At 32.6% G+C, this 24,577-nt stretch overlaps 1 protein-coding gene across 7 annotated transcripts in view; it reads right to left on the reverse strand.

Moving 5' to 3' along the window:
- Nucleotides 1-2,475: 2,475 nt before the first annotated feature.
- The window catches only part of Lmpt (Limpet), an 89,352-nt gene continuing 67,250 nt past the window's right edge, over nt 2,476-24,577 (reverse strand). For 5 of the 7 annotated variants that reach the window (XM_064047157.1, XM_064047156.1, XM_064047159.1 and 2 more), the window contains 4 exons: nt 23,997-24,197; nt 23,767-23,941; nt 3,421-3,590; nt 2,476-3,195 (listed from right to left, as the gene is read on the reverse strand). In XM_064047157.1, the coding sequence (XP_063903227.1) occupies nt 2,851-3,195; nt 3,421-3,590; nt 23,767-23,941; nt 23,997-24,197 (891 nt within the window). In that variant the 3' untranslated portion in view covers nt 2,476-2,850. Of the gene's footprint in view, nt 3,196-3,420; nt 3,591-12,819; nt 13,274-23,766; nt 23,942-23,996; nt 24,198-24,577 lie in introns of those variants that run through there. The other 2 variants (XM_064047160.1, XM_064047161.1) reach the window with 2 other exon arrangements.

Genomic DNA, 24,577 nt, shown 5'->3' on the forward strand with positions numbered 1-24,577 from the left:
GAGACACTTATTAAAGTTCTAACAAAGGGGAAGACAGCAAAAATGAAAACAAGACAAGTCAATTAACGCACAAAGTGAGGGAAAACGTACCAGTACAAACGAAAAAATTATTGACATCTGACAGAATTTGATGAAGCGTTGAAACAGTGCAGCCGCTAATGTCAACTAATGTGGCGCTAAAAATAAAAATTCCAATATTAGTGTAATCCTTTCCACAAAACTGAAAAAGGCGGCACAAAATGTCACCAAAATCATGGCCTTCTTCGACTACAATATTTTATAATGACCCTGTAGATACCAATACTCAAACTGAAAGGTGTGACTAGACATGAAGCTATCTGTTGTCGTTTTCTACGTCCAGGGGAGTACTATAATGCTATCCTTGTGTGATCACCACATCTTCATCTTTGTTATATGCATTTCATCTGTATATGTCTATTTCACTTCCATCCTTGTACCGCACCAGCGCAACAAGTCGCTTTTGACAGATGTTTCTTCTAACCTCTCTTTCGAGTTGTTGTACAAAAAACAATTTTAGAATTTAGAACAAAGATCCTATTTTAAGTGATGTAGTCATAAAGGATCACAATTGCTGCCCAATAATTGACTATTGCTTTCGTTATCTACTGTGAATTATTTATAAAATCAAGCTGTCAACATCTTTCTTCCGAAGTTAGTTCAGACATACTTCCTAAAATTTAGGCGCGCAAAATTCAAATGGTGATCAGGCAAGGATAGCTTCATTGTAATCCCTCCATGCACGAGAGAGGTGTGTGACAGGAGGATGTCGTCACAGGCTGTCCTAGGGAAAGAACACGGCATGGTGGTATCTATTTATTATATGATCTAAGGCTCTTCAGTTGAGTACTTAATTGAATTTTATGCAACCAGTTTACCACGAAAACCTTACAAAATAACGTTTATCACTATGCAACAACATATTATATTTAGTAATTCATCTCTGAATAATGTCAATCTTCAAATTTTCAGATTATTATTAACGAATATGAAAGCAAAAAACAACGGACCTAACACTTAGCCCTGCGGTAATCCAGATATCTACTTAAAAGACGAAGGACCTAGGTCTTAGAAAGATTCAGTATACATAAGGTCCACCTGAATTTGGCGATCGAGATGTTTGCAGCAGGAAATTTGATTACTCATGTGTCTATGTGTATTGTCATGTAACATAAATTCTAGGGATGTACCGACTAGTGGCCGACCGGTCGGATAAGCCGACTATTCGGCTGTTTTTCATCGTCGGCTACAGTCGGCGACTGGTCGGCTAAACAGCCGATCGGTCGGCTTTTTTTATTAAAATTAAAATAGTATATAAAACAATTAAACCCGGTTTACATAACCTCAATTAAATATTTAATTGCGATTTAATTTTTAACCCCGCGTTAAACTACCATGTGACCGGCTCTACGCCAATCAGACATCGCTAATGGCCTTATTAAATGCGCGATTAACTTAATCTCAGTTTAAATTTTGTATAAACTGGCCCTAAATTGTGTTATTCTTTATTTTTGTACTGAGTTACTAAAAAAAATTAAATGTTAAAATTATCCAAACAAATTTAACACATTTTTTGGGAAACAAATGAACTTCAGTTATTCCTTTTATTAAAATAAACAAATTTTTAAGGTAGTCAGAGAAATAGAAAAAAAAACACACTGTCTGTCGCATTTATAAACCGGTTTTAGCAAAGCCGAACAGTCGGCCGACTAGTCGGTTTTTACTGGCCGAACAATCGGCTAGTTGGTTAGTCGGCCAGACCTATAGTCGGTACATCTCTAATAAATTCCAAAACTTTACTAAAATTGCTAAAAACAGAAATCATCGTAAAAAAGGAAAGCGACTTTAAACCCTCCTACAAATTTGAACCACCTCAATAAAGAATAATAATAACTGGACGATTTTATTGAATTTTATTGTGGAATTAAATATAACAATAGTATTTCTAAAGCAAAGCCCTGTATTTTTTAAAAGCATAACAATTTTTAACAATCCAAAATTTACCATGTACGCATATTTTACAATCGAGAGTTAAATTCTAACAGATACATTATAAATATGAACATTAATAATAACATTTCTGTTAATGAAGCATTTATATAGAAATTACTGACATGACAGTAACAAAAATTAACATAAGTATTCTCAAAAGAAATTAAATCTATCTACTCAATAGCACCAAAGTTGCTCATTTCATAAATGCTATAAAGCTGTGTACATATTATCTACAATATTATAATAATAATATACAATAAAAAATTGTCAAAACACCTTAACATTAAGAAGCAATAACAACCATAAGTGATAACAAATATAATGTTACTTATATTGATGTGTTTACCATAAATTTTGATATATAACTTTAAGGCAACTTTAACTTGTATTGTGTCATTTTATTGATTTAGAATATTCTACGTCCAATATTGCTGACATCCACCCAATGCTTACATTTGCACGTTGTAAGTTGTTTTTTTTTTGTTTTTTCGTTTAATATGGCAAATCATAATTAAATTGATCTCAAAAATAAATACATTTATTCTAACTCTAAAAAAGCATATTAATAAAAAATAATCCCCCTAACAAACAAGAAGGAAACAAATACTGTACATCAAAATTTAAATAACGAAATTATTGAAAATTTGATGTAAGGTGATATAGTACCATTCTATTTTTTTTGCATTTTTTCTATATTTTTTAAGAGAGTGTATTCTGTATATTGTGTCGTGTGTGCGTGTTATCCAGTCAAATGTTCCTATTTCCTTTCCTTACTGAGCTACCTTTGTCATTACGGTCACTGAATTAAAAAAATAAATTGTAATAACATTACAATATCTACATCAATTTCTGTTTGGCGCATTCGGGACAGATTATATCGTCTTGATCGGTAATGAAACCGCGGCCCACCAGACTGGTACGGCAAGAGGCACAGAAAAAGCAATCGTTGTGCCAGTGTCGGTCTTCAAACGAGATGAACTTCGTGCCTCCAATACCGGTGATTGGTTTGTTGCAGGCAAAGCAACGTTTTGCGAACAACTCGCCGAAACATTCTGCACAATAGGGCTTCTCGTCGCGGCTGGTGAAACGCTCTCCGGCGAGGCTCTTGGAGCAGTGGGTGCAGGTGAAGCACTCTCTGTGCCATGGCTCGTTCTTGTACGTTACGCCGCCGCTAGTGATAACCTTAAACAATTAAAATCGCATTTACAAAACGATCAAAATTCCTGAAGTCACAAATAAGGATTAGAAAAGTTTCGACGGATGAAGTCATCATGTACCCATTGTCGTTCTCAACAATGTGGCACAAAATTATGCAATCGCGTCATTACGAAAACATCAGGGATATCAAGAAGATATTTATCAAACATAGTTTGAATTGCATTACATTATTATAACATACTCTCTTACCTTATTACATTTAATGCAACGGGTGGCGAATTTCTCTTCATAACATTTGGCACAGTAGATTTCTTGTTCACGAGGAATGAAACTCTGGGTACCAATGGGTACTTTACATACACAACAGCAGAAGCATTTTTCATGCCACTGCCGTGTTTTATATTCCATCTTCTTTGTTCCTGTAAAAGAAACGTAAATTATTAGACGATTAATCCAACTTATTTTATTAGTTTTATTTCCACTTTATAACTATTTTACAGGTTTTTGATATCGAAAAAACATTGCCAAAAAATTTGTTATCATAATGGTGTTTCATTAAGCTCACGGTTGAATCTGTTGTATGTTTAAAACAAAATTTTCGAAATTCAAAATTACGAATATTTAACCTTTTAAATGAGACCGCCTGTACAGCAAGTGTTTAATTTATTTCAGCGCAACTTCTTGCATTAATTAGTGATCAATTATTTGATTTTTACTTTATATATCGCTTATTGGGTCAAGATTAAATTGTTGTCTTAAGTTTTAATGCCAACGGAAGTTTGTACAATGATAAAATAGAAAATTATAGAATATTTTTTGTAAGATAATATGCACATTCTTACGTAATACATGACAAAGTGTTAAATTTTATACAATTGGGGGAGCTCCCATAGGATTACAAGTGCATTTTACCACGGCTTGCATGCATGATTTTTTTAAATACAAACAAATTTTAAATCAGTAGAACATGAGTTTTAAATTTTAAGTCCTTATCGTACCACCGCACCAAATTAAAGTTGCGGTTGATCAGCGGAATTGAGTAGATGGAAACGTGGATAATGACATAAATACGTTATTTAATAATTACTATAATATCCATGACGAATTAAGATAATCAAATAATTTTATTTTGGAACATAATAGTCTAACTGATGCTTAAAAATTTCTCATGAGTCGAACTTGATACTATTCACTACTGACAATCTCTCTCTCTCAAAAAAATAATAATAATAATCACATATATATTTAGGACCAGCCACGAGAGCCTTCAGTAATTTGTTACGATCAATAGCAATAAAAAATATTTTTACATACTTTTTGTATGCTGAATCTAATGACAAAATACATAGATAAAACATTTTGTTAGGCGAATACGCGTCAGATACGATACTAGTTATTATTCTATATTCGTACAAATATGTAAGCGTCCTATTCTCTAGTAGCTTCAAAACCCTCATTAGCACGAGTGTCATTAGAAGAAAATTAGCGCAGAAAGCTTCTGTCGGTGTTAATAATCTTCCGTCATTTAGAAAAATCAATATCTGAATTATATTCACGCAAATCGTTCTCCGTTAATGACAGTCTGTAGATCAATAACATAATATTCTTATAATACAGCGTTCCATATGCGGAAAAATGTACGCTACCTTTAAAATAACGGCATATTTTTGCTTATTTCGCCCCTGAAGTACAGGTCAACAAATTCCGCTTTTTTAAAAAATTATAAAATCTGATTTTGCGAAATTTTATTTGCGATGCCCTCTATACAGGGTGTCCCAGAATTCGCGCCATTCCCGTGAATGACATGTTCCCTGTCCCGAACTGTGCCGTAATTCGCAAAAAGAATTGTCCAGGCTTTAACCGTGTGAGAACTGGAAGGCGATTAAGTTGACCAATAGAGAGGCTGCTTTTAGATCCGAACGTTTCTATGTTCAAAGTTACCTATGCCAAGAACAAAAAATCGGGTAATACTAAAGTTGAATGAATTTTTTCCGAATCCCCCTCCGTCAACAAAAGGAAACAGAAGCGTGGTTATAAATTTAATCATTTTGACAATTGTTTGTCATAAACTGTCACAAAGTTTATCACTGACCTGAAGAGACGCTTCTGCGCCAAAGATGACTGATTAATGTACACAGAGACATCAAGGTTTACTTTAAGGCAAGTAGCATGGGACAGAAGTTATTTCTGCTGCCATTCTAGTTAAATTGTGTTTAACTGGGCTGTACATGTCATAAGAGAAGCTGTTTCATTTCATCGTAGGCAAATAATACATTTATTACTATTCTACATAGAGTAGCTACCGAAGAGCAGGTATTAGAAGTGATTTTCTTAGAGCCCCGTGAATAATCGTCGGCACCCAGGCCAACATGTGTTTCACCTATTGTTACATCGAGCAAGAGAAGATGGATCTTTTCAACCTAGTCGGAGAGGCCGTGCTGGGGCTCCACGGAATGTACGTGTAGGTGCTGAAGAGCAAGTGGTAGAAAACATGGAAGCGGATCCTAGGAGAAGTGTCATCTACGTAGCGCAAATGAGTGGATGCGCAAGATCGACCACTCATCGTATCCTTCAAGAGAGAAGACTGCATCCTTACCATTACACGAGAGTGCAGCATCTGCGACCAACCGACTACCCGCAACGAGTACATTTTGCTCAATGGTTACTGGGACAAAATGAACTAAATCCTGATTTTACACGGCGCATTCTTTTCACCGACGAATGTTTATTTTCCCGAAAAGGAATGTTTAATGCACACAATTGGCATTTCTGGGCACACGAAAATCCACATCTCACTAGGGTGAGAGCATATCAGGAGCGATTTACTATTAATCTATGGGCTGAAATCATTGGTACTACTGTGGTAAAAATTTTAACGCATCTGATAAAATTATCACTAAACTCCGTTCCTGTTTTTTTAGGTGGGGCCGTTTGTGTTACCTGATCGCCTTAATGGGGATGCATATGCTAATTTTCTACGACTAGAGCTTCCGGCATTGTTGGAAGACGTTCCTTTGAATGTACGGCGGAATATGTGGTTTCAGCACGACGGCGCTCCTCCACATAATTCGATACTTGTACGACGAACATTGAAAAGAGTTGCATTGAAGTTAATGGTGGTCATTTTGAGCACATTGTTTAATAACGTTACAGTACAACGATTCCAGCCCATAGATTAATAGTATTGCTCTTGATATGCTCTCACGTTAGCGAAATATGGATTTTCGTTTGTCCAGAAGTGCCAATTGTGCGCATTAAATATTCCTTTTCGGGAAAATCAACATTCGTCGGCGAAAAGAATGTGCCGTGAAAAATCAGGATTTAGTTCATTTTGTCGCAGTAACCATTTAGCAACATGCACTCGTCGCGCAGTCGGCTCGTCGCAGATGCTGAACTTTCGTCAATAGTAAGGATGCAGATTTTTCTCTGTAAGGATACGATGCATGATCGATCTTGAGCATCCAATCATTTGTGCCACTTGTTCTTCACCGTCTATGCGTATAATCCGTGGAGCCCCAGCACGGCTTTCCGAATAGGCTGAAAAGATCCATCTTCTTTTGCTGGATGCAACAAACGACGAAACACATGCTGGTCAAGGAGCCGATGATTGGGGAAAAGACCTGTATATTCGCGCACAGCACTGGCTGGATAGCGTGTACATTCTCCATAAATTAACATCATTTCCAAATATTCTTTATACTAGTATGAATAAGACATCAATAACTTAGTCGTATTGGTACTGATTTGTTTATAGTTTGTATTGTTCTTAAAAAAAAATTGCAACTAAACGATTTTTGTTATAATTTTTATTCGTATCTTTTCAATCTCTAGAAAGTACTCATAACTTTAAAGAAACTGTTTTAAATAATCATGTGCAACATCAATATTATTCTTGAATAAGTCTCCGTTTTCAGTATCTCCCCCACATGATTGACACCACAGCAGATACCTATGATCTCAATACACCAGAGAAGTGGAGTCTCGTCTCTTTTTTCGTTGCTTAGATTAGGTATCAGCAACAAAGCTGTTCAGTAAAAATTGATACTGTTTATTGAAAATCATAAGCACCGATTAATCAAAAGCGATATTTATGTTTTAGTACACTTAATAACGTTCTTTGAATGGACATGTGGTACTCTTTTTTAGAAATAACGATAAACTTAATATCAGGCATATGATGCATTCTGAAAATGTACTAATTTTCGTTAAAAAGAACAACACATTATTCACGGGGCTCTAAGAAAATCACTTCTAATACCTGCTCTTCGGTATCTACTCTATGTAGAATAGTAATAAATGTATTATTTGCCTACGATGAAATGAAACAGCTTCTCTTATGACATGTACAGCCCAGTTAAACACAATTTAACTAGAATGGCAGCAGAAATAACTTCTGTCCCATGCTACTTGCCTTAAAGTAAACCTTGATGTCTCTGTGTACATTAATCAGTCATCTTTGGCGCAGAAGCGTCTCTTCAGGTCAGTGATAAACTTCGTGACAGTTTATGACAAACAATTGTCAAAATGATTAAATTTATAACCACACTTCTGTTTCCTTTTGTTGACGGAGGGGGATTCGGAAAAAATTCATTCAACTTTAGTATTACCCGTTTTTTTGTGTTCTTGGCATAGGTAACTTTGAACATAGAAACGTTCGGATATAAAAGCAGCCTCTCTATTGGTCAACTTAATCGCCTTCCAGTTCTCACACGGTTAAAGCCTGGACAATTCTTTTTGCGAATTACGGCACAGTTCGGGACAGGGAACATGTCATTCACGGGAATGGCGCGAATTCTGGGACACCCTGTATTAAAAAAAAATAGTTTACGCTTGAGACGTAAAAATATTATTGTGCTTTTTTAGAGATTCTTGTAAATACGCTTTTTTGAATTAATTAATGCATTATACTTAAAAACTCATACTCTTACCCATACTTCAAACGTATTATGTTACGAAGGCACACTTTGTTAACTTGTTTATATTTGGTCTAGCGCGGAGTGCAGGGAAATCGGGTGAACGGCCAAACAATTGATCCAAACGTAAGAATGTATTGATAAAGCGCAAGGATGAGTCTGTTTCTAGTGAGTTTCCCCAGTGGAAAATGTTCCGATCAAAATTTCAACAAAAACATGTATGTTAATTCCGATACGTGCAAGGCTAATAATAGAAAAATGTTCGAAGATTACTTCGACAGGATTTCCTTTGCCCCAGAAGTACAGTCCAACAAATGTCGCTTCTTTGAAAAATTAAAAAAAAAAGATTTTGCAAACTTTTACTTTATTAAGAAGCTAAATGACACGATAACTGTGTTTGTGTACAATATTCAACTTTGTTTCTCTTTTAATGATACTCTGTGTATTTTTTAAAGGTCTTGTAGAGCTTGTTTGTCTGAATTCATTATGTCATGTATCACATTATTGGAGTAAAGACACGTATGCCAATTCCGACACGTCCAGTATAATACTAATAATAAAACACATTTGAGATTTGATCAATAAAAAATATAGATAATTTAACAGTTTAAGAAACAAAAAAACTCATGCCACATTCGATCGTGGCCGATAAGCTAATGAATAATCTTGTACGAACTTCGCTTACACTACTATAACAGGTTGTTAAACAATTTCGACTTTTTTGCGAAAATTTGGGTGCCTCGGCATAAATCACAACGCGGATTCATAAACAACAAATATTCGAGTACGTCATTTTATTAAATTTGAATCCTACTTACTACGGAGAATTTTGAGGAGATGTCATCACATCAGATCACAATATATGCAACCCTCTGCTTTAGTTTACCTGTAGTGGAACCGATCAGGGATGACTAGAGAAATTTCATATCAAATTTGACAACAATCGGTCCGGTAGTTTCGGAAATGATCTGTCTAATAAAAATTTGGACAGGCGACAGACAGACGGAGACGGGAACCTATTTTTTTGTACTCTTGGGGTCATGAAACGTTAAGAAAATATGAAAGTAGCCAGTCGCTCGATGGAGTCCTTTGCAATAGTTCATTAGCTTACACTCGGGAAGTAAATTTTTTTACTGCTGTCATTTTTTGTTAGGCGAATACGCGTCAGGTACGATTTTTGTGTTACTAGAAAAAATTTAAAGCTTTTTATCTTAATTTTTATTCAATCTATAACAATATAATATTACCCATACTCCGCCACAGCCTCTAATTCGAACGCATTAGTTTTGAAGACCCACTTTGTTAACTTGTTTATGTTTGGTTTGGCGCGGAGTGCAGGGAAGTCGGGTGAACGGTCAAACAATTGCTCCAATACATTGATAAGGTGCAACGCTGTGCCGGTTTCCAACGAGTTTTCCCAATGAAGTATAATATTCCCATCAACATTTCAGCACGGACATGTACGTCAACTCCGACACGTGCAGTATTACTAATAAAAATCTAGGTAATATTAGTCACTGTGTAAAAAAATGACCTTCACGTTAGTAATTCAACATTTTTACGGCACGACTATAGATCAATTTGGACTTTTTTGCGAAAATTTTGATGCCTAGTGTAAAAACTCAAGGCGAATTCATAAGCCACATGTATAAGATTGTTATTTTATAAAATTGATATGGCATCTATTATTATTATTATTATTACTAAACACAGTAACAACGAAAAGTCCACGAGGTCGATAATTCTATTACTTTTGTAATTACAACTTAATGTTCGATTATTTCTTTTCGTATTTAGAAGTGATTTCTCTATAATTATTTCAATAATCGGTTATAAATCTCGCGATTTCTGAGGGTTAATCTAACATGAAAGCAATCACGCGTCATTTATACAGCTACACATTTCGCCAGCAAGCGTGAGAAACGATAAATTCAACAAGTCAGGTTTACGACGTTTTATAATTTCATTTACCATCCCCGTCGCACAACCAATGAAAATTGAGTTGAAAATACGACCAGATCAAATTTTTACAACCCTGGTAGTTGACGAAATTACAACACGTCGTGTAATTGATTTATTATACAGCGGGACTTGATAATTCTACAGCTGTGTAATTGCGCCTTAAGGCGACTAACCATTTTAATCATAACACAAAAACACCCCGAAAACCATAAACAGTCGCGATATTTACCATTATCGTTTGCAGATAATGATAGAAAAATCCCATTTAAAAAGGATTATAGTGGCAGTACACCTGTTTATGTATTTAGTTCAGATATAATTAAATTACATGACGTAATTAACTGCGAGTCTAGTCCATATGTGAAATATGTTGTCACTAGTATGGTTAAACACGTGTTACATTGTAAAAATGTTTATACAGGTAAAATAAATCTACCGAGAAAAAATCGAGAACTACAGTCACGCTATGCTTTTAGCGTCCAAGGTTTTAGCAATGTCCTAGGACCTCTAGGTACGGAGTGCCACAGAAACAATAATGTCAGTTATTCAAGTAATCCCATTCCTCACATATCCACTCAGTTAACTTATTCAATAAAAAACAGATTAGAATTTTATGAATGAACATCACAATGATGACTTAATTGCAGACGCAGAAGCATCAATTACCGACAATCTTTATAGATATGTTACAACCTTAATGAAAATGAGTCAGATGAAATTTTCTGCCTATTGAATAGTTTAATTTGCATGATTATATAACTTGCCACCGAGTTAAAAATAACATTTGCTTAAATCTCGTTTATTTTTTAACACGTTTTGCCATAATTCCTATCTCACAAAAACGGTTTCAATTATGGTGCTGCGAACTAACCAGGCAACAATGAATTATGACTGTGAAAACTACAATAATTATTGGTTTGATGCACGCAATCATTTCAAGCAAAATTTAAGCTCGAATAAAGTATGACATCACTATGCTAAATGTAGGTGATACACATGAAAAAAAGCTATTATCATTTAAATTTCATTCCATACGAACCATCGCGACAATTTATAAAAAAAAGCCGTCTGCGACACTGACCTCTTTCTGAATAATTGTAAAACCTACGGCTACGCCAGTTTGGAATAATTACTAATTGGGCATAAACCGCCACCGCCTACGGAAAGCTTAATCATTCTATTAAAAAATACCCATGATAGGCTGACTAAATAGCACCGAAAAAACTTGAACAGAGTTCGTTTTCATTAAATAAAATATGTTGCAAGTTATGGTGAAATTTGGAAATTTGAATATTTAATTACAAAACAAAAAAGCTTGAGTTTTTCTACTCTTATTAAAATGGTAAATTAGCTTTTCAAGAACACAAAATACGATTTGTTACACGTTATATGGGTCAGCATTATGACATTTAATTTAATTATTCCAACATTAAAAGGATGGTCAAAGTATCTAATGCAAATTGATAGCACCATTCACTAAGGGGATTCTTCGCCAAACTCGACAAGGTGTGGTAAGGATTTGTAATTTGCAATGTCAAGGTAAACTGTAGTCAGCTTACAAACTGCAACTACCTGATCGGGTTTCGTGAACTCTATCTGTATGTATTTAGTTACACTATTAATTGTAATTTACAACGCATTTAAATAAAGCGAACATGTTTAAAAATTTTCTTCTATTTTTATAAATGAAGTATTATGTTGGACATAGCACTAAAGAAAGATCATGTTAAAAAATCGTAGTTTATGCGCAGACTTGCGAACTAGTTAAATGAGCAGGTGTTTAACACCATATTGTTAAGTGCATTCAGTGTTAAGGTAGATAACCTTTTTTGTTGAAAAGGACAAATTTGGAAATATTTTTCTTAGTCTTGAAGAGAAAATCAAGTTTTATGTGAGAATATATACATATAAACGAACTAAATTAATGACTTCAGTTTATTATTTTGGGAATTTGCGTCCCATTCATTTATTCAAATCATTACTTGTGGTTCAGTTTTTAATTAAAAAGATAAGGACTTCCCTTACAATGAAGCATTAGTTTACCTGAACAAACCGCAGTGACATTTGATAAGGAAAACAAACGATCATTTTTTAAATGTCAATCATGACTGCAACTGCTATTATTAAAAAGAGATTAAATAATAACCGACACGTGTGATAACATTTCTTGTTCAATTACTTGAAATTGCATAATCGCATGATCTGACTTCTTCAAGCAGTTTTGTCACATCTAAGAGTCGCTGACCCTCCATAATGGCCTTCAGGAAACTATTTCAACCACAATAAACTCTTTTATTTTCCTTTTCAACAAATTTCATCGTAATATCTTTTGATCATACAAAAACCACACCAGTAATATGTATTCAAGTCGATTTCTTTTATTTGCGAATTTACAAATTGTAAAAACGCGTAAAACATCACGATTACAATTTAATTTTTCGTGTTTTTTTAAATCTTTATAAACGAAACGTGAGTAGATTTACCTTGACAGAATAATAGAATTTTGACACGGTATTAATTGTTATAACGCCCGAAGAATGATATTAATAACGTACTCCGCACGATTAAACCATTATTAAATCATCTCTTACGATCAAGTATAATAATCATGGAAAAAACTGAGTGTAACGAAACATCTAAATTTAATTTATAAAAACACGTCTTTAGCAATATTCGACTGCGCTAACACCATAAACAAACAATATATTTTATAGCTTTTAGTATAAATTATTAGTGTAAATTTCCACTTTCCGCTAATGTAAATTAAACGCACCTAAAGGCAAATTCGTGGGATCTCCCATGAGACAATCCTTGTCCAGGCTACACTTAAACGCCTTTTTTTCTCCCGGCAACTCCATCGACAGAATCGCAACATCTTCATTCCTCTCCTTGGCTTTGCGAATTCGCTCTTCACCGACAGTCTTGGTTTGCAAATTCAGGCGCGTCTTGAACTGATCACTCAAAGTTCCTGCCATTTTCGAAAAAATCTTCTACGACGACCGGGAAGCAAATCACATGTCTAAATTCACCGACTTTTATAACCAGCAGAGATTAATGCCGCCGATGTAAACCCGATGTTTGAGTCATCGCGACACAAAGTCTTTTAAAGAACTGTAGATTCGTACCAGTCTCACGAAATCGTCGAACAACATTTATGCTCAGCAAGGTTAACACGAGTCTGCTGCCTACCTACACGCATCTTGCAGGAGAAATTGGAAAAATTAATCTACCTGCGGCAAATGTACACACAAGGCGTGAAGGCGTCAAGTCGGCCCACCTGCAGGACTTCGATTAGAAAAATTAAGGCGCGTGCCGTCTGCAGGACTAATTGCCCTAATTAAAAATTGTTTGTTCGGAGAGTGTTTGTTATCGGGGCAAATATTATCCAGGGGCAAATACGAAGGTCCGACGTCATATTTTTAATTTAACTAATTACCAAGCCAATAACGAGTGCGAGGGGGAATTTGACCAGTATTGTACTAATTACACACTGTTGTAGTGATGTTTATTATACTACGATGTCGTAGGCTGTACTCGACGACCACTAGTATAATAAATCTGGACTTACGGAAATCTGGTAATTTAAATTCAATTCCTAACGACACAATCATCGCTATAAATATACGATAATGAATAGTTAATAGTGATAATAATAATGAATAATTAATGTGATAACAGTGTCTATGTCACTAGGTTTTTAGTTGTATATATTTTTTTGTCAACGCAACCACGCAAGATTATTTTTTATGAAATATTTCAAAAAGTACCGCTATGTGGCATTAATTAATGTGCTCATGAAAATTTAAACAGTTTTAAATAAGCCTCTGTAATCAATATTTTCGTGAGAAAGTTCAGAATGCGTCCAAAAGTAATTAACTTGCCATGTTTGGAACGGAAGTTACAGATAACTTTTTACAAAAAATCTCTTTCCGTGTTAAAAAGGTGTTTTATAAACTGTACTCATTTTTTATGAGCACCTGATTTTCTTTTAGTTAACATAATTTACATGTGGTAAAATAACAAACCGAGTCTCACGTACATTCTATTTCTTGGAACTCCATTACAAGGTTCCAAAATAGTTTATCTGTAGAATACTGATACGTTCTTGAAATTCATTTGTCTGAGTTGTGCACCCTTTAACAACGAATGTTCTAGAAATAAAATATTTATTTTGGAACTTACATTGTACCGTGTGATTTTTTAAATTTCTGCTCTAGTTGGCCACGACGCCAACGTGAAATCTGTCATATAAATAATAACACTGCTTTGTACTTGTGCAGAATTTCTTGAATCTGGTCCAATTATATTAATTTTAATTAGAAAGACAGCATGCAATAATAATTTTTCAGTTATAAAAATTTTTACGTCAAATTGTGCCGCAAAATTGATTGAATATGAATATCTGAATTTCATTATTTCTTAACGATTTTTGGTTTTGAGGTGTCAGTGTGCCAACTTATTAATGGTTAATCAACGATGAAAAATTTTCACTTTAGGTTGTCAGAAAACTTTTTACTTGAATTTTATAAAATAAGAGAATTCTTCACATGTGGTTTTCAGTGTTCAGTTTTTACTCTAGACATCCAGATTTTTGGAAATTCATCAAAATTATATAACAACATTCTGCAATTTAACTTTGAAACTTCAAAACCGAGTACTCTGAAATCTTGCAAACATTTTAAGATTAGTGTAATCATGGTAAATCATTAATTGAAATTTATTCATTTTACCCTTTCCAAAAAATTGATGACGTCATCTTAAAATTTTGCCGAATAAATGCTCTATGAAGTATGCAAAGTATTATGACTCTATAATTGTGGTTTATCATGGATTTTAGAATTACTTACACAGGGTGACTCAAAAAAATTAATAAATGAGGCAATTTATTGTACTGATTAAAATCAAGAACAACTGACTCCATTTTTGCAAAAAAATTGGAAATACAGTACTGTACGGTCTTTACAAAAACGTTGATGAAATCATCACAAAATTTTGCAATGGAAAAACTCACATTCACTTTAATATTACAAACATATCCTTATTTTAACTTAAAGAGTTATCATAAAAAAAACCGCAACATCAAGTCTTATAATTTTTGGAACAATCTGGATTTATTTATCTTCGACCAATTTTTTGATATATCAATTTTTTGCTTTTTCGTTTTCTTTATTTTTTCATCTTTGATTTTTTCTCAATTTTTCAATTTTGGGATATTACCATTTTTCATTCGATTTTTCAGTTTCTCAGTTTTTAATTTTTCGTTTCCTTAATTTTTCAAGTTTTTGTTTTTTATTTTTCCGATTTTTTAATTTTGATGTTCTCGATTTTATATCACAATTATTTGACGTTTTTTCAGTTCTTTTACTTTATTCAATGTTTTTTTCGATTTTATAATTTTTCGCTTATCCAATTTTTCAAATTTTTAATCTTCGATTTTCCAATACATACCTCGATTTCCGAATTTTTAAATTTTTCAATTTTGCAAATTTTGGATTTCTCAATTATCCAATATTCCGATTTCTTTTATTTTCAATATTTGGATTTTATAATATTTCGCTTTTTTGGATTTTGCACTTTTTCGATTTTTTAGTTTCTCAATTTTTCAATTTTGCGATTCTTCAATTTTTCAAATTCTTGATTTCTAATTTTAAGATTTTTCAATTTTTCCATTTTCTGATTCGATAAATTAAAAAATAGAAAAGTTGAAAAATCGAAAAACTAAAAAATCGGAAAATACGAAAAAATCGAAAAACTGAAGAAACGAAAAGTTGAAATATTGAAAAACTAAAAATCGACAAACTTAAAAATCGAAAAAAAAACTGAATTGAAAAATTGGCAAGAAGAAAAAACGAATCTTATCGGAAAATTGGAAAACCCAAAAATTGCAAAAACCTAAAAATTATAATCATCTCAATATTATAAAGTCGAAACGCTGTAACATGGAGAAAACTGAAACATTAAATATCGAGAAAATCAAAAATTAAATATCAAAAAACTGAAAAATCGAAGAAATGAAAAAGGTTTTAAAATCTAATAATTCATAAATGGAAAAATTCTAAAATCGTAAAATTGAAAAATTTCACATTAGAAAAAGAAAAATCAGAACACTGAAAAACCGGAAATTGAAAAAATAAAGAAAATAAGAAACCGAAACGAAAAATTGCAAAATCCAAACATACAAAAGCTGGAAAATCGAAAAACTTAAAAATTATAAATGGAACTCGAAGTGTTACATATCGTCAAATTGAAAAATTTAAAAGCTGGAAAATTGAAAAACTGAAAAATTTAAACTTGAGAACTCGAAAAATTGCAAATCGAGAAACCGAAGAAACAAAAAAATCCCATAATAATTCAAAAACGGAAAAATTCTAAAATCGTAAAATTGAAAAGTCGAGAAACTGAAAAATCTAGAATTAAATTTGAAATATCCAAAAATTGAAAAATTTCACATTGAAAAAAGTAAAGAAAATAAGAAACCGAAACGAAAAATTGCAAATCGAAAAACTGAAAATTTTAAAACACGTGAAATTGCAAAATAAAAAAAAATGTAAGATCCAAAAGCTGGAAAATCGAAGAAAAAAAGAAAAACTGAAATTGAAATAACAAAAAATTATAAAATCGGAACATGGAAAAATCGGGAAATTATAAAAATAAACAAAAAATATAAAACTGAAACGAAAAATTGAAAAATTGCAAATCGAAAATTTCAACAACAAAACAAAAAAATTATGAATCGAAAAACTGGTCAAAAAGTTAGTTTATTGTAAAAATCGAAAAATGATAGAATCATCTCAATACTGTACAGTCGAAAAACTGGAGAAAACTGAAAAATTAAATATCCAGAGATTCAGAAATTAAATATCGAAAAACTAAAAAATCCAAGAAATGAAAAAATTCTAAAATTGAAAAATTTCATGTTGAAAAAAAGAAAAATGATAAAATCAGAACACTGAAAAATCGAAAATTAGTTAGTTAGTAATGTGCACACAAATATCATAGGAAAAACATCAAAGACGACCTATCTGTGCCACTTATTAAGGTTTCAACGTTGGTGTACCACGTGATGTCATAGGTTCCTCCAAACCTTCGGTTTTTTTACAATAAATTTTACCAAAGCCTGACCTGAAAAGCACCGCACGTAAATTTTTCGAAAGATTTTATTAACATATTTATTGCATATTGTGTTTCTTAAAGCCAGGACAATGATTCATAACGAAAATAATAAAAAACAACAAGACGCTATTATGTTCTTGAAGTTAAATCCTAATAAGGAATTAATAGCGGCGGCATAATATAATATTTAATAATAAACCACACGTGTAATAAATTTCGGTTTTATAACTAACTATTCATATTCACTACGACAAGCCCAAGTTGTTCTTTTCACACATGTTCAACACTTTAAAACCGTTTTCACAGAAACGCTAATTAGTAACTAAGAGTGATTTATCTTTTTTTTATTATTCATCATAACAATTCATTAAATGAAGTAACTCGTATTGTAATCGTCTAAATCACGGTTAATTTATGGGTTGTAAAAATATGAGAATCCTGACATAATCACCACGAATTAATAAAAATTATAATCTCTTCATTTCTAAATAAGTACATAGTAAACAGTCCTATTTGGGTCCCGCCGAATAGGAACACCACGACTAATTTAATAGACACAACAGTCTACTAAATCGCCTTGATTCAAATTTACTGCCAAAATCTCATTATGGTTACATGGTATGACTCAAATAATTGAGTGCGTTCAAATCCTGATTACACAATAATAAAATCGCCATATGTTTGGCTCGAGTCCACCGCGTTGTGTAATTATGACATTTCTATGTAACAATTTAATTGATAAAAAGAAAAGGTAAAAACCAGGTGAATTATTTACTAAAATGGTGTTGATATCGTAAACGATGGCTCGTATTACGTATTATACTGGGTGACACTTGACCATTTAGGGTAACCGGTCGTGGCACACATTTGATTCATCGCTGCTTCTAGCTCCTTCACGTTCCATTAGATCGGAGTGGTTGTTTCCATTCCTCCCGATAAATTATGAGATTGTTACCATTCGACGTTAACGGTTTATTTAGTATTTATTCCTACTAAAATTATTAAAACATGTTCCGTCACACGGTCCGTGTTATTTCATAAATATTCAACATTTGTTTCCCTTTCGAAGTAACAGCAAACCAAGCTTTTAAAATAATTTGTGTTAGTCATGCTTATAAATAAAACAAACACTTGAAAGATTGCAAATACACGCGTATTATATAAATCGAGTTTTTTTAACGGAATTGCCTCTTTAATGTATAATTAACATAAATTAAACAGTTTTCCATTAAAATACCTAGGTTATGGCCTAAACGAATTTACTAGTTTTTGTAAAAGTTTGCTAATGACACAGATACGAAAATTTATGTAAAAGCTTACACAGTAACAAAATGTTTATTCACAGTATGTGAAAGGGCACCTGCGGTATAAAATTTTATTATGCGTTTTTGAATTAACTGTTGTTTTTATTTATACTACGGTAAAACGACCTGTTTGCCGATTTATCGCAAAATCAACGTCAACAAAACAAATATAAACAAGAAATAAGCGAAGTTCGCTCCTGCAGCGCCAAATAATATTAGCACTAAGCATGGGTTTTATTTTCGTTAGTACACATCCTGGCAACACCTACAGAACAGTGAAAGGTTGAACACGTTTAGAGCATTTGCCAAAATAGATATGATGTAAAATTTATGCGCGCTGTTCGCAATTAGCTGTATTATCTTCATTAGCATAATTCGTTTCTAGCATTTCGCTGTAATAAACTGACGACACACCAATAAAATAACGAATTAGAGATCTTAAAGTACTGAGATGATGGTGTTATTACAACTGTTAAGACACTTATTCACCGGGAAACGGAATATAAAATAGGCCTTAATTGCCAAATTTTATTGGGCGAAAGTTGTTCATGTGGAATGCTTTTTAATACTAAAATAAAATCAAATAGTATCACAATTTCACCAAAATAATGATAGTCCAAAGTAATAGATTAGCATTGGTGTTGTTTATTCTGTTGATTTATTATTATTTTTATTATACAGTGACAGATGAAACCCAAGGAGCTCAAACGACACCATACAATGTAATGTAGTAAACATTAAAAAAATAAACGTCACACTATGTATATTTTTAGATTACATTATTGAATCGATCAAAATTTGTTTACCTTAGAATTTGTTTAAGTATTCTTTATACATACATGTTGTTAAGCATCCTTTAACGTTGATGATAATGTTTATAACACGACGTAGTTTAACTTCCTACCGTATACACGTGTCAATATCTAGATAGAAGAGTATCATTCGTATATGGTACTTTAAATGGACTATGTACATAAATAAACACTGATCTATCTGATCCTATAAGTATTGTACAGTTCATTTAATTTATTGTATTTTATTAAACGTTTGATGCCTTTAATTATTATTTATTATTTTGTGTCGTCAATTATTATTCGTCTTATAGTGTTCCGAATTTCGCTGGTTTCCTGTATGCATGGAAATTTTTGAACAGGCGCAATTTTTAAATAAAGATTTTCAAATAAATATGCAACAAACATCTCATCGGATTTATGAGATGGATAATAATAAATTTCTACTTTGACTATTGTTCTAAGGTGGCTAATATAAATACAATACACACAGTAACTATCGTATTTTTTTATGAATATAACGTCATACTACTACCGGATTATTAAAAACTATTCAATTGGAAATCTGCAGTATAACTAACGGTTTTCTTTATCCAGTCTTATGCTCAATCGACAGTTACGTAGTCTCACAAAAAGACAGTTTCATAATATGTAATGAATAAATGTAATATCGTCCGTAACGGAATTTTCTCTTATATCTTATCTATCAATCGAACGTACATTGTGTTGTCATAATGGGCACAGGACAGCTACAGGTCTGAATATTTACTGCTGCAATTGTATCGCCTTCATGAAAATCCGTAATACCAAAAAGTGCAAACTGTGTTACCTACATTGAAAATCACTTTCAAGCGTAATATAAAAGAGCGAAATTTGCAGATCCGTAATTTGATATCACAAATAAATTAGTATATTTCTGAATTATACTTTTTTAACATATTATTTTGGCGAAATATTATATTTGTGTATATTACTTTATCAGTTAAAAAAAAAAAAATCGAAACTGCCTCTCTCCTAAAACACTCGTAAAATCTGAAGTTAGGTCTATTATTGTCATAGTCAGCACTTCTTACAAGTCACCGTAAATGGTTAATTGGGGACAATAAATTTTATTTATGTTTTCCGTTTGACGAAAGTCTAAGAATATCTGAACAACTATTTGGGTTTTTCTGGTAAGTATTTTTTTAAATAAATATACCTGAAAATTTGTTTGTTGTTTGTCTTAAGTCATAAATGTTTAATTAGGTACCTACATGTCGAGTGAGCATACAGTATTTAATACCTGATAAATTAGACATTGAAAGGGCCTGTGCTACTAGATTTTAAGAAAAATGGCCAAAGTGAAAACAACTTAAAAGATTATCCTGAATTTAGATATTTCAACTGACGAAAGTGTTTTCTGCAAAGCATGTGAGAAAACAATAAGTATTTTTTTTTTAATTTATGTTGCGTATTTTTTAATACTATTTTAACTTGTTTTTGTCTTGGAAAAAAAATAGAGAATATGTGAATGCAAATTCCAAATTATCACAGCATGTTTCAACACAGTTTCATAAAAGGAAGTGTCAAAATCTCCACGATTCAAAACTGTCGCAAATCTTCTTGAAACAACTCTTACCGGAATAAAAAAAAAAAAGAACAGCAAGTACGTAATTTAGATTTATGTAAAGCCATGCTTGCAATGAATATTCCTAAAAATATCACAGACGCATAAAAATGATATATGTAAATATTAAATAAAAGCATCTTTTTACTTCCGCAACGTAACCGCAGTACGAAACAATAGGTCTCCTGTTTCCGTCTGTCTGTCTGTCTACCGCCTGTCTGCATTTTTATTAGACAGATAATCTCCGAAACTACTGAGCCAGATGTTAAATTTTACATGTGTATTACGAATATCGGTAAAACGCTAATCAAAATTTGGCTAATCATATCTACCAGCAATTTATTGACGTCATCTCCAAAATATACAGTAGTAAATATCGTTTAAATTTTATAAAATAAGATACTCCTGCACATGTGGATTATGAGCCCCTGCTGAATTTTTATCCTAGACATCCAGATTTTTTGAGACAAAAATCAAAATTGCAACATCTTGCAAAACCCAATGCTCTGAAATTTTTCAAACGTTCTAAGGTTATGGTAAGCCTGGTAAATCGTTAATATTTTTTTTTTCATTTATTATACCAAATATAAATTTGGTGATTCCAAAAGCATTGTTTGTTATTTCAAATCCAATTGTCATCTAAGTGATTCGGGTTTAAGGACTGGATTATCGGACGTTTTTGATGAAATTTCCAAATTGAAATCAGTAGAAAGAAAAATGAAAATGGTACGTTTCACGCTACATTTTTTTTCCATCTATTTAAGCTACTTTTTTACCTGTTTTTCATCTATTTTATGGCAGTATATAATTTTTTAACAAAACAGAGCATTTTTTCGTTGTTTTTTATGTTTTTTTACATTTCACCCCATTTTTAAGGTTACTTTCTAAAAAGTTGTGCATTTCTGAAGATTTTCACCATGATTCCAGCAGATCCATATAGAAATAGCCGACTTTGAGAATTTTACAAAAAAAAAAAAAAACTTCAACGACAAAATCAGCCTGTAAAAAAACACAAAACAACTTATAATGAATTAAAAAAACAAAATGTGGGGAGAAACGTACCGTTTTACTTACTACTAATTTCCCTTTCATTTTATAGGATTGCATAGATATTAAGATTTTTGAGAAAAAAATTAAAATTGTATAACAATAACAAAAACCCAAAATTTGTTCGTTTATGGCCTCTTAAAAAATGCTGACGTCATTTTATAATTGTACAGAACAAATGTTCCTTAAATTTTATAGAATTACATAGTCCATGTATGTGTAATTTAGAATCCGTGTTGAATTTTTACCCTAGACATCGAGATTTTTGAGGAAAAATTAAAAATAGTATTTAAAAGCGAATGTACTGAAAAATAGCGCAAACATTTTAAGGTTATAAGAAAATGAAAATGATCAATCAAAATTTGTTCTATTAAGGCCTTCCCAAAAAATCATGACGTCATCTTGGAATTCTGCCGAACAAATAAATGTTCTTTAAATTTTACTCTCAGCATACAGATTTTCGAAAAAAAAATCAAAATTGTATAACAATATTTTACAATCTAACTTTGAAATTACAAAAACCGAATGCTGTGAAAAAAGCAAATATTTTAAGATAGTTTGAAATATGATAAATCGTTAATCAAAATTTGTCTGTTATCTTACATTTTTACCGAATTTCTTCAAATTTATTAGTTCTTGGAAAAAAAAAACTTACTAATCAATCAGCCCTTTCCTTTGCGTTGAGGACACAAAATTAACCAAATTTCATTTTCCTTTAACCGATGATGCTTGTAATCTGAACGTGCTAATAGTCGAATTCGGTCGAAGTATAAACATTAACAGTTGAAGTTAAGCAATTATATTGAGAAATTGAATATGTCTACATTGTTCCCGTTATATTTAATGTTTAGTGAATCTTTCATAAATTTCTTCCTGATGTTCTGACAGAGAAGATTTTAGTTATGAGGCTGATCAAAAACTTAAAACTTTATATCCTAATCTGATTCACGTTACATATTTGGCGTACGGATTAAGTTAAGTCTTAAAATACACACTTCTGTTGATGTAGAAAGAATTTTTCTTCATACAAAATGTTATTGACAGATTGAAATGTAATTATAGCCATTTCCCGTGTTTTTGTTTCTAGTTCATTGTTCGTTTTTTCTGTAATGTCGGGGATAAATTACATATGTGCATATTTCGAAGAAATTTTGTGCATATAAATCCGCTCTTTAATCATAACACATATTGAAGATTTTACTGACTGCTAATTTTGACATTTTTTTTTACCACCACTGAGTGGCTATTTGATCTATTGAGTGCTTAAACGAAAATTGATGTCTCATCGTCAATAAGAAATGTTATATATTTTATTAAACTTCAAAGTACAATCGAGGAGCTTTCTAATTGCAATAGAACTAAAAATTATCTAAATAAGTCGGTTATGAAGAATCAAAAGAACGTATTCAAATTTAATGTCAATTATCTACCACTAGTAACATGATAATGTTTTAAAATTCAGTCTACTTGTATTATTGACTGTCCAAATTAGTCGATTCAATTTTTCTATTCATCTTATGCCACTTAGAATTTAAGAATAAAAATAAGTCAATTATTTCAATCGCGTTAAAACTCGTGATGTTTCACAATTTAATTTATAGATGACTTTTGTAAAAAACCTAGTTGATTTAGTGCTGACTGCACCTTGATTCTTCAGCAAAACAACCATCCTTTAAATTTCAAGTAAAAAATGTTAAGTATGTAGGAAGTGAGTAATTCCACCAACACCTAATAATTTGTTTTTTCGATATCAACAATATAAAAATAATCGCTTTCGTGTTCGATCTATTACTACCACACACCAGGTACCAGGAAAGCGTCGGTGTGCTTATTTGATTAATTTATGAAAGATGACATACCGGCTCTGAAGATTTCATGGCAACCATCACACCTGGAGGCGAACTGCTCGTCATAACAACGTCCACAGTAGATCCTGTCACCTTTGGACCCAAACTGCCTGTCGACCAGGGATTCCCCGCATGTTGTGCATAAGAAGCAGGCTTCGTGCCAATGCTTGTCTTTGTAAGAAAGGTCCTAACGAAAAAGCGCAAATTACACATGCAGTATTTAAGTAACGTAGCGACTTTACTTTTGAGTCGATACCAATGGTCCTGCTGCACTTCTCGCAAGCATTGGCGAAGACGGATTCGTAACATGACACGCAATAAGGATGCTCGTCGCGGAGGACGTAACGTTGACCAGTCAAACTTTCGTCGCATTGCCAACAACAGAAATGCTGTCCATGCCAGTCCTTGTTCATGGCCTTTGTGTATTCGCCACTAAAAATGAGCTGAAAAACAAGAGAACATCAGTAGAATGAGTGAAACCCACACACGAAAAGGATCAAAATATCAAGTATCGAAAACTGTAATTACATCTGCCATGTATGGAAGTTGACATTGATGGCATTCACCAAAGTAATAGAAAAGCAGCAGGCTATTTCCAATAAGATCGATAACGCGATGGAAAGTGTGATAACTCGCCGAATGGCCTTTTAGAGAGTATAAATCAAAGACTTCCAGCGGTTACATTGATTAGATTACGATTTTCGATTAAGAAAAATGGGGTGGATTTTAAGCTTCATAAAGGCTTTATGTGCTAGTTATTGGGTGTAAAAATGCTACACTGGCGAGGGTCCAAATCGCAACAGATGTTGTGTCTGTCTGCATA

This window comes from Zophobas morio, unplaced genomic scaffold, assembly GCF_036711695.1.
Source record: "Zophobas morio isolate AGI-343-1 ecotype UQ-CSIRO unplaced genomic scaffold, CSIRO_AGI_Zmor_V1 ptg000005l, whole genome shotgun sequence".
In the NCBI taxonomy this organism is placed as follows: Eukaryota; Metazoa; Arthropoda; class Insecta; order Coleoptera; family Tenebrionidae; genus Zophobas; species Zophobas morio.